Genomic DNA, 12247 nt, shown 5'->3' on the forward strand with positions numbered 1-12247 from the left:
ATTGTAACAATCTTGATCCTTCTACTGGGCATCCAGGGCCCATATGTGTGCCAGCTGTCTTGCTTCTTCATTTCTGGTGACGAGGTGCTACATGTAGCCATCCTTGAATATATTCTGGTTGAAATGGGAACAGTGTATCCATTGTCATTTCAGCCTCACAACCTGGAGGAGAAAGGTCTGTGTGAAACCTGGAGTGCCTTGCTTCTCTGTGTTGTACGTGAATGTCATAACAGGCAGTATTGTATCCCAACCTCTCTGTTCAACATCGGCATACACTGAGAGCATATCTGTCTATGTCTTATTAAATCATTCAGTGAGCCCATTTGTCTGTGGAACTTCGGCTGTCAGTACAGCTTTAGTGACAGCATAGCGGGTGAGGTAATCAGTGCAGACTATTATACACCAATTCCCATTTGTCGTCTTCAAAGAGGTCAGTTCCAATTTGGTGGAATAGTACTGCTGCGGGCAGTATTGGAACCAGATGTCCCAGAGGTAATTGCATTACATACTTTCATCATTAGGATTCCTTACAATGGCTCACACAGTGTCTAATGGATTGGTGGATACTCGGCCAGTGAGACCTGCGTCTGATTCTGTCTTGAGTCTTCATGAATACCAGGTGATCAGATGTTGGAATATCATGACAGTACTTCAGGATAGCTGGCCGTAGATGCACTGGGATGCTGAGCTTCCATTTCTGCCCCATTGGACCATAGTTCCACTTATACAGTTAGTTACATGTTCCATTGATCAGTTTCACGGTAACTGTTAACCTATAATTTTTTTATTCCTATTCAAGAATTCATCTATGGTATAGAAGGAATTGTAAAGAAGATATGATTTCAATTTATTTTTAAAACTATTAGTGCTACAATGCTCTATTAATTAATTGGGGTTTTTCTTTGGCCAGTTTCTCCTTTTTCAAGTCTCCTGCGACCTTCAGCCATGTTGGATCCATCTTCTGTTCAGTAGCAGTATTGTTTAATGCAGCATTAACTGAGATTTCATTCCCACTGCTGTGTTCTGTTAAAGGATTCCTTGAAAGGCAGTTGACATCCTTGTGTATCTATCCACTTTGGTGTACCACATGACATTTTACTCCTGAAGCCTCAGTGCCTATCTTCCCAGTCGATCCGATGAATCCTTCAGGCTAGTCAGCCAACAGAGAGAATGCTAGTCTATCACAATGGTGATTGGCTTGCCAAATAAATGTGGTCAGAACTTGTTGATGGCCCAGTAACTGCAAGGCACTCATTCTTGGTTGTAGAGTAGTTCATCTTGGACTTGGAGAGTACTCTGGAAACATTTTGAGCATTTTCCTGAATTTGTGCATGTGCTGCCCCTCTTCCAAAATGACTAGCATCAATGTGAAGTTCTGTCTCAACATTTCGTCATACAATGTTAGAACTGGAGATGATGTTAATGCCTCCTTAAGGACAAGGAAACATCTGTTCAGCACCTCATTCCAGGAAAATTTGGCATCTCCCTGCAGTAGTTGTTTTACAAACTTTTTATTGTGCCTGTCTGTGACTCATCATCTCGATATATGGTGAGGGATTTTCCATAGTTAGATTTTACATCATAACAAGCATGTCACGGAGTTTCCAACATCACACAGATGCTAAAGCACTCGGAGAGTGCAAATACTAGAATTACCGTGGAAAATTGTATATTAAGGGGGAAAAAAGGTGTACCAGTAAAATGAGAAATAGTTAGTTTTGGGAGAGTTGTACTCAGATATCCACACTGAAAACACAATTGCAGAAGCTCATGCAATACCTGCAAACTATAGCACTATTCAGTGAAAATTCAATGGAAGTAATTAGAGGAAAAAACTAATCAATATATTACAGTGGATTATATTTCAAGAATAGCTTTTTATCATTTTGCCAGCCAGACCCTTGTCTACTCAAAGAGTGATTTTTGGATGTGAAGGCAAGATGATGATCTGTGCTGTTCAAATTTTAATAGGCAGTATGTCTCATATGGCACACTGCATCATGTCACCAGCTAACATGAATCCCTTCCCTGTAGAATAATTTTCTGAAAAGGGCATAGAGCGTTGCTACTTTCTTCTGTTTTGTACTGCTTTCCGGTTGGTGACTAGTAACTCAGCAGGTGGGTGAGGTCACTGCAGTTGGGATGATTGTCCCCAATCGTCCCCACAAAAGATTGCAATTCATGAAGGTTACAGGGAATGGGTGAGTTACAAATTGCTTATGGCAGAGTACCTTCGTATTAATGATGCAGCCCAGATATTTAAATCCTATTCAGAAAACTAACTTTTATGTAGGTTACATCATGAAATCAGACAAAGAAAAAAACCCGAGCATAGAAAACGGATATAGCCCAGTTCACTATTTGTAAGCCACAAACAAAATCGTATATCAAAGCAATAAGTATGAATTACCACTTCACCTGTGATTTGCAGATTTTGAGAAGAGCTTTTGGTTCAGTTTCAACAAAATCTATAGTTGCAGCCCTTAAGAAACAAGCCACAGATTCAACTTATATTGTTTATATGCCGAAGAATACACAAGTCACTGCTAGAGCTACTATTCGACTTCAGTAGAATAATCAGAAATTCACATTTGAAAGAGAGTCAGCCAATTAGATTTCATATCACCAAAACTATTCTCAGTAACCTTAGGGGAAGATTTCAGATGCTTAAACTGGAAAAATGAAGGAATCTGAATTAATGAGATATTATCCAAAACACTTTTGTTTTGCTGATGACACTGTAATGTTTTGTGTGTAGTGCAGACTTACTTCATCATGATGAAGTAAGTGACCTGGAGTAATTTTTGTTAACAAACTATAACTTTTAAAATGAACCACTGATGTGCCTAAAATGAAAAGTTTATGATCAGTGTGCATGACCAGTTTTAATTTATGGCAGTGAGACACGCCCTTTTAATGCAAAACCATTCAAAAGCAAAGGAGTGCTCAGTGAACATTGGTTAGATACCCACTGGGAATCACTAGAGTAAAAATTCCTAAGGACTACAGTGATATACATAACTATTATTGTAATGAGAATGAAGTATACGTGATTGGGCCATATAGCCAGGTGAGTGATTGATAGATCAACAAAGGAAATTATTTGGTGGATTACAAGAGATTTACAAAGGTGCAAACGAGAACCTCATGGAAGGTGGGTACATGTCAGAAAATATGCAGGGCAGCAGTGATGGGTGTAGCTGTAGACTGCAGTGCTTGGTAATGTCTGGATGAGGCCTGTATCCTGCAATATATGTCAAATTGATGATAACATGAAAGACAGTTAGGTCTGAATGATAGTTAGATCTGAATGATTTGTTGCAAAATTTCCAAATGTTTTTGCACCTTTGCCCATTGTGAATAATATTTTCAAAATAGTTAACTCAAGATGGAATGGCCTGTATCAGTTGTTGCATGAATCAATAGAATGTGATCAGGTCAACCACTACTACAAACAATAGACACATGTATCCATACAGACCATAAAGTGTGTTAATGATCATGAACTCATGAAATTTCACATCAGCAGGAGTTGCAGATAAGCATCCATTAGATTTATTTTTGTCAGTGTTTTTATGTGTGATAATGAATTGAATGTGTGTCCATGACTTTCAACTTCTTGATTGTCATTACAGACAGTGCACTCTGACTAAAGGGGACCATTTCAATCACCCTCTGGCTTATAATGTGTTTGCTCTGTTTTTATGACATCATTTAAACTGAACTAAGTTTGAAGTACTTGAAAAAATTTAGGCAACGCTGAAGGTTTCAGTGGGATGTAAGCTGTAGAATTATATCCACATCTTTTTAATTACCTCAGATGCAGTAAAAACTCCTGGCATGGGTCATCTAAATCATGACAGAGAAATCTGATCATCATTGAGAAAATAAGCCTGGTACTAATGACTGTGCAAAAGAAATATCGTCTGTAAAAAAAAAAAAAAAAAGTGAGTGGATTGTTTTGTGTGTGTGTGTGTGTGTGTGTGTGTGTGTGGGTGGGTGGGTGGGTGGGTGGGTGGGGGGGGGCAGGAGGGGGGGGGGGCAGACAGCGGAGGTGAAAAATACTGAAAATTTTAAATGGCAGTTGGCATTCAAATTTTGCCAATCTTGTTAGGATTCCTGTCTTAATTTATAACTAGATCTGAAGATTTAGTATGCTGAGTGTGTTGTGTAAACTCTACAGTGCAAACTTGAGAACACTGTGCTTTATTATAATGCTGGTGCTCATAAAGCGTTTGCATAGGTGTGATAGACATATTGGAAGATTTCACTATGGTCAGCAAGTGAAGCAACATGCCCACACTACATACATTTAGACTTCTCACACTTGGAGAAACAATGCTGAGCAATGTGATGGAGCAGTAAGACACTGGAATCATGGTATGGAGGGCTACAATTCCAGTACTCCTTGGATCACCCAAAATCCTGATCATCTTTCCTTCTTGCTGATGGAAACGGGTCAAACAGGATTTTAATTTAAGAAACTTGCATGAAATTTACAATAATGCTAATGAGATCCACCCCCACTGCCCCCAAATCACCCCCTGTTAACTTTCCAGAATTTCTTAACCTCAAACCTTGCCTCACTGTCATTCTGCAGATCCCTCAACAAGTAAACTAACCTTACATCCACAGAAAGAACCACACTCCATCCAGACAATCCAAAATAGAAAAACAAGTTGGTGCTTGTAACTTTTGCCCACATATTAAAATGTTGATGCTTAGTGCAATATGTCCAAAATCTTTTTTCAATATCTTAAGCTACTTATAAAATATCTTGTGATGAGGATCATATCTCTGTTGCAAAAGATAGAACTAATGTTTTAACTGTGCATTATATAAGTTCATACTGTGATGTCTTTGACAACACTACATTATTATTTGCTATGCATGGAAATTCCACAAATGGGAAATGGGATTTGGAAAACAACAGTGATGATGATGATGATGATGATGATGGAGAAGGAACGTATTTGTATACGTAACACGAATTGAGCTTATACTGGTTCATTATATCCTGGGTGTCAGTGGTGTTTCGTTTGAAATGTACAGTATCCCTGTTTGTATGTTTAGAGTTTTTGTTTTCACCGTGCATTGATAACATCATCCAGCCATGCTGTTATGCAGGGTGTTACGAAGCTATTTGTTCAAATTAATACAGGAGGCAGAGAACATAAAACAATTATATTTAGTTATGGGATATCCGGTCCCTGATAGCGATTTTTGATGCTAGGCATGATTTGCACATAAGGTATTTTAGCATGCTAATTGCAGAAGTGGCATTCACAGGAACTGTTTGAATGCGCTACCATTGTCGTGTATGCACCCAGTACATCGTCGGACCATTGATTGTCATGTCTGTCTGAAGATTTGTGGCATGTCCACAGTGGTGCCAGCAGTGGCACCAGTTCTAACGACAAGGTCTTCTTCTGTTTCCACAACAGTTTCATACACCAGCTGCTTTATTTACCCACAGAGGAAGAAATTCAGACATTTGAGATAAGGCGACCTGGGGGGGCCAAGCCATAGAGCCACATTGGCTGATCCATCAAGTCCTTAAAACGGCTCTCAAATGCTTCCTCACAGCAATGCTGAAATGGGCTGGTGTCCCATCATACTGAAGTACATCCTTCATATAAAATTCAGCAGTACATTCTCTAGCAGTTCTGGCAACACATATTCCACAAAGATGCAATATCTCTGCCCATTGAGCCAAAGTGGGAGAATGTGTGGTCCAGTCAACCTATCACTGAGAATGTCAGCTCACACATCAAACCAGTATGAAGTCATGTACCTTGTGGATTCACATGTGGGCAAACATGCAAATTGTGGATATTGAAACAGCCTTCACGAGTAAACACAACCAAGTTGGTGTACAGGACCTCGGTTGGAAATAAGGTATGGAAGGCAGTCTGTTGTAAAAACCATTGTGCGATCTGCACACATTGGGGAAAATCTTCAGCTGTTAGTGCTGCCACACACTGAATATGGAAAGGGTGAAGCTCTGGTCATGTAACACATTCCACACGAGTCTGTGTCTGATACCAAGGATGTGTGCAATATGTCACATACGTGTAGATGTCATGTTTTTGTCTTCCATTTTGGGAGTTTGTGCTGTTTGATCCCTCCCTGTATCATGCATACTTGCATGGAAGACTGTTTCCCATAGCAGGTGATGTGAACATTTTTTGTATTTTGGAACTTGTCGGTTGTAAAAACACTGTCAGTAATCTCTCACTGCAGCTCATCCATTTCCATTCAGACCCAGATACTAGATCCATGTCAGCCATTTCAGTGTATATAAACTGCTCCATGTTCACTGTTATTGTCACAAGGCAGTAATGATTGCAACTGCATTTGTGTGCTTACAAGGAAGTCACAGCTATTGTTACAAGGCAGTGATGCTTATAATGAATCGGCATGTTTCCAAGCAGAGCTCAGAGCCAACCATCCATGTACACAGAGTGATATACATTCCCTGTTAGTGTCACCAGCACAACTTACATCAGCACCACTAACAAAATGTTCACTAACATTACAAATTTGTTTCCAAAACCATATGTTTCTTTTGGAAATATATGTGTTTTGATGTTTTCTACCTCCTGTACTAACTTGAACAAATAGCTTCAGAACATCCTGCATATGCAGGTAACGCAAGAAACTTCATTATTGTGTATGTTGTCTACATTCTAACTTAAAGGCCTTATAACCGACTGCTTTTTTTATTTACACAGAAACTATACTACATATAACTCCTATTTTAACTTGTTGCAGAATGTATTTGTTGGATCCATTGCATTTTTATGGTCTTGTTGGCCCCTGTACATTGTTAGTTTTTATTGTTGACAAGAAAGTGTAACATTTTTAGACTGGCATTATTCAATCTAGAAAGTGCAGGAATCACATTACAAGAATGCTGTTGATTGGATTGTTGTTGATGCTATTTTTTGTGAAATGATTTTCCAAGCCTGTTTAATAGTTTTATTTTTTGTATTTAAATATTATAGTTGGTGACTTGCAAGTAATTGTAAATGTAACAGGGTCGCATGTGGTGGGCTGAGTCAGAAGAACCATGGCAAACATTGGCTTGTTGTATGGAAATAGCAAAAGCTGTCCGCTCTCCTGATCCAGAGAAATACATCTGCCACTTTCCTGTGCACCAAGATGGTTCCTGCAATGGACTACAACATTATGCTGCACTTGGTCGAGACACTGCTGGGGCTGAAAGTGTAAATCTCAGTCCTGCACAGCGACCACAGGATGTTTATGAATGTGTAGCTCAACTGGTAAGTGTATTATTTTCGGCTTGTAAATATTGTAACTTACTCTGTTTGGAGGATGTAAATTACTTGTAAGTGCAAGCATCTGCATAAGGCAACTCTGTCACCACAAGCAGTTTGAGTTGTAATGCCCTCTTGAGGAAAAAAAAAGAAATATTATTGCTTTCATATGGACTGGATTATTATTATCCACACACTTAGATTATGGGACATAGCTAAGTTTAGAGAGACAGATCTGGCAGTTTGATATTTCTCCTTATAATTATCTTGCAGTGGAGTCTTACCTTTTATTGCTGAGATTGTTGTTGTTGTTGTTGTTACTGAAAGCTTTTGTGTGTCAGTCCTTTATCCTGGCTATACTTACACACTCTGAGAAAGAAAAATGTCACACCTCAAAGGAATTATCTGAGTAGGATGCAAATTGGTAGATGTGATGTGCATGCACAGACAAACAAATGATTAAAATTTCAGAAAAACTGGATAATTTATTCAAGAGAAACAATTTCACAAACTGAACAACTCAATAATGCACTGGTCCACTTCTGGTCCTTATGCAAGCAGTTATTCATCTTGGCCCTGCCTGTAATGCTTCAAATGTTCTCAGTTTGGGAGAGATCTGGCAACCTTACTGGTCAAGGTAGAGTTTGGCAAGCACAGAGACAAGCAGTAGAAACGCTCCCCATGTGGGAGTGAGCACTGTCTTGCAGAAATGTAAGCTCAGGATGGCTTGCCGTGAAGGGCAACAAAATGGGACATAGAAGTTCATCAGTGTACCGCTATGCTCTAAGGGTGCTGAGGATAACAACCAAAGGGGTGCCGCTATGAAATGGAATGGAATGGCAGCGGAGACCCCCACTCCTGGTTGTCAGGCTGTGTGGCAAGCAACAGTCAGGTTGGTATCCCACTATTGTCCACGATGTCTCCAGATACGTCTTCATCCATCTCCATCTCTCCATAGTGAGGAGGTCCTCCAGGATGCATGTCAGAAAAACAATGATATATGACCAATATTTACAACTGAAACAAATAAGCTAATGTACCTTCCACAGGTCCTAAGTGGAATGATCATCATTTTTTTTTTAATGAACACGATATGAAAGAATCATTTTACAAACACTCATTTACTAAGATCGCATTAATGCACTGAATTTAAAATTTTAAAAAAATATATTTATTTTTTATTTTTCAGGTAATAAACAAATAATAGAACTACTACAATACTTATTTGCAATGAACACATTACTGCACTGAAATGGCGCAGAAGTTAGATTGTAAGTAGAAGGAGTTGGCCACCAATAAATCCTTTCAGCTTCTCTTAAACTGAATTACATTGGTTGTTAAGCTTTTTACGGCTGCTGGCAAGTTATTGAAAATGTGTGTTCCTGAATAATGCACACCTTTTTGTACATAAGTAAGTGACTTTAAATCCTTGTGAAGATTATTCTTATTTCTAGTATTGATTCCATGAATTGAGCTGTTGGTTTGAAAAAGTGATATATTTTTAATGACAAATTTCATTAAGGAATAAATATATTGGGAAGCAGTAGTTAGTATCCCTAGTTCCCTAAACAGGCTCCTGCAGGATGTTCTTGAGTTCCCACCACATGAAACTCTTATTGCACATTTTTGTCCCCGGAAAACTTTAGCTTGGCTTGATGAATTACCCCAAAAAATAGTCCCATATGACATTATGGAATGAAAGTAAGCATAGTATGCCAGCTTTTTCATTTTTATATCGCCTATGTCTGACACAATTTGCATTGTAAATAGAGACTTATTAAGATACTTCAGCTGTTCTGTGGTGTGCTCCTCCCAGTTGAATTTATTATCAAGCTCTAATCCCAAGAATTTAACACTGTCCACTGCTTCTATCTGCTTGCCATTGTATGTTAGGCATATACTCTTGGGACACCCCTTACAAGTTCTGAAATGCATGTAGTGTGTTTTTTCAAAGTTTAGTGACTAATAATTGGCTAGGAACCATTGATTAATGTCCACAAATATTTTATTAGCCAATCTTTCTAAGGCTGCTCTTGATTTGCTATTTATTGCAATCTTTGTATCATCGACAAACGAAACAAACTTGGCATCTGGTAATGTTACTGATGAAAGGTCATTGATATACACAAGAAAAGGTAAGGGCCCTAAGGTGGAACCTTGTGGGACCCCGCATGTACTTAGTTCCCAGTTGGATGATGCCTGATAGCTTAATACATGGCTCTTCCCTAATAACACCCTTTGTTTCCTGCCAGAGATGTAAGGTTTGAACCATTTTGCAGCATTTCCTGTTACACCATAATATTCTAATTTACTTAAAAGGATATTGTGATTCACACAGTCAAATGCCTTTGAAAGATCACAAAATATACCAGTTGCCTGCAATTTTTTGTCTAATAAATTAAGCACATTTTCACTGTAAATGTAGATGGCCTTCTCAATATCAGAACCCTTTAGGAATACAAACTGTGACTTTGACGGTATATTATTTGTGGTAAGATGGTTATAAAGCCGATAATACATTACCTTTTCTAAATTTTTGAGAATACTGGCAAAAGTGAAATTGGACAGAAATTTGACGCTATTTCTTTATATCCCTTCTTAAATAGTGGCTTAACTTCTGCATATTTCAACCATTCAGGAAATATTCCACTATTAAAGGCCGGTTACACATATAGCTTAATATGTTACGTAACTCAGAATCACATTCTTTAATTAGCTTTGTTGATATTTCATCATACCCCCTAGATGTTTTTGATTTTAAAGATTTTATGATGGACATTACTTATGCTGGGGTAGTGAGGATCACATTCATATTATGGAAGGTACTTTAAATGTCTGGTCTGAGGTATCCCATGACAGCATCTACAGAACCTGACAACTCCATCATTTCAGTAACAGTTATAAAAAGTTTGTTAAAAAGTTCTGCAACACTGTACACATCTGTCACCAATGTATCATTTACTCTTAATGCTATTTGCCCCTCTTCATGTCTGGTTCTACCAGTCTCCTCCTTCACTATATCCCATATTGTCTTTATTTTGTTATCTGATATCACTATCTTTTCCTTGTAATACATTTGCTTTGATGCCCATTTTACAGTCTTTAATATTTTGCAGTATTTCTTGTTATGTGCTATAGCATCAACATCAGAAATGTTTCGGATTGACAGATACAGTTTTCTATTCGTTTTACAAGATACCTCTATTCCTTGAGGAATCCATTGCTTCTTTGTAGACTGTGCTCTAACCTCGGTTAGTTTTGGGGGAAAACAGTGTTCAAATAAGGTAAGCACTCTATTAGCAAAAGTGCTATATTTTTCATTCATGCCATTAGCACTGTAAACATCACTCCAGTGAATGTCTCTGAGGAGTGTCATGAAATAATCAATTTTTGACTTATTGATTACCCTCTTGAGCTCAGATTTAACAGATTTTATATCCTGTTCAGTATTCACATTGGCCATTGACAATTGTTTTTGTAATATAATTTTGTTCATTGGATTTCTCTAATAAGATATTATCAATGGCTTTTTTTGAGCAGTTGGCTATCCTTGTGGGGAACTTTACAGTGGGAATTAAGTTGAATGATAGTGTTACTACTGCTGCTGTAGGCAAAATTTATGAATGTGTATGTTCTTAAATTTATGACAGTTCCTGATGAATGTGGCATCTCCTCCTTCCTCCATTTCTGATATACAAAAGTGAGACACTAACCTAAATCCTGTAACACTTAAAAGTTCTATACCAGTGGTCACATGATGTTTAGAGAGGCAGATTATGTCAGCTGGATTTGAGGACTCTGATTCATCTATGCAGATAATTAATTCATTAATTTTATTTCTCAGTCCTCGAATAGTTTGATGGAATAAAGATAGCTGACATTTCACACTGACTGAGTTAAGATTGGACAGTGTTAAATTTCTGCTGATTGTTGAAAATTCTTAACCAATAGCTGTTTATGCTGAAGTAAAAATCTAGAATTATGTTTTTTGGTTTCTTTCTCAAACTGAACCTTTGTCTCAATCCTAACCTCTCTTAAAACATGTTTCTTTCTGTCCTCCCTACCCTAAAAAAGGGCCTTTTCTGAACCCTATAACCACTGGCATTTTATCACTCATGACAGTGCCTTCCCCCTTTAACTTTCCTGGTATTTTCCCAGCCAGTTTACCCTTCCCTTTCCTTTTGAGGTGAAGGCCATGCCTAGTATAATCCCACCTATTGAGAGAATCGACAGCAACCGCACCAATGTGTGACCCTGCACCTGACATAAGCAGCCATTCCAACTCCAAATTAACTCTCCTGACAGAAGAGTTAAAATGAGGTTGGTCATGGTGCCCAAGAACTCAACACTAGTATGCTTCGATGCTGATGCAATCCTTGCCAGGTTACACTCTATACTGTACCCAGGATCACTGTCAATACTGTTACCTGGCCCACCCACTATAACCACGGTGTCTTCCTTAGTGAAATCTTTGCAAAGTGATCCTAAATCCTCTGTCACCTGCACCAGACCAGCACTAGGCTTAAAAAAATTGGTTAGCTGGTATTCTGCTCGTAGTTCATCCTGCAAAACTTGGCCAACACCTCTTCCATGGGAACTACCTAACAACAACACTTTTTTTCTCTTTACTGATTTCCCTACATTCTTACTTTTCAATTTGCTCCTGAAAGTTTGTTGTGCCCTGTCTACAACTGCAACTGCTTGAGGCTCACCAGCTTCTAACTAAAGCAACAGGTCAAATCTGTTTTCCACATTCACCACGAACCTGTCAGACAAAGGTCTAGGCCTGTTCCTCCTGTTGCCTGTTGCCACTTCCCACCTCTCTTCACCCTTCTTCCTCTCTAACCCGTCAAGATCTCCCCTGGCCTTGTCTAACTCAGCCTAAAGGGTGGCAATTTTCCCCTCCTGTTTTAGTATCTTCCTACCTCTACTACATATCCTACAAAACCACTGATGAGTCTCATTTA

The 12247-nt window shown here is 38.6% G+C and overlaps 1 protein-coding gene across 1 annotated transcript in view; it reads left to right on the plus strand.

Annotated features, from left to right (window-relative positions):
* Window positions 1–12247, plus strand: part of LOC126236756 (DNA-directed RNA polymerase, mitochondrial) — a 295970-nt gene that overhangs the window by 207433 nt on the left and 76290 nt on the right. Inside the window, exon 18 of the mRNA XM_049946296.1 lies at window positions 7041–7286. Within this exon, the coding sequence (XP_049802253.1) occupies window positions 7041–7286 (246 nt within the window). The remainder of the gene's footprint in view (window positions 1–7040; window positions 7287–12247) is intronic.

Source organism: Schistocerca nitens, chromosome 2 (genome assembly GCF_023898315.1).
Source record: "Schistocerca nitens isolate TAMUIC-IGC-003100 chromosome 2, iqSchNite1.1, whole genome shotgun sequence".
NCBI lineage: Eukaryota > Metazoa > Arthropoda > Insecta > Orthoptera > Acrididae > Schistocerca > Schistocerca nitens.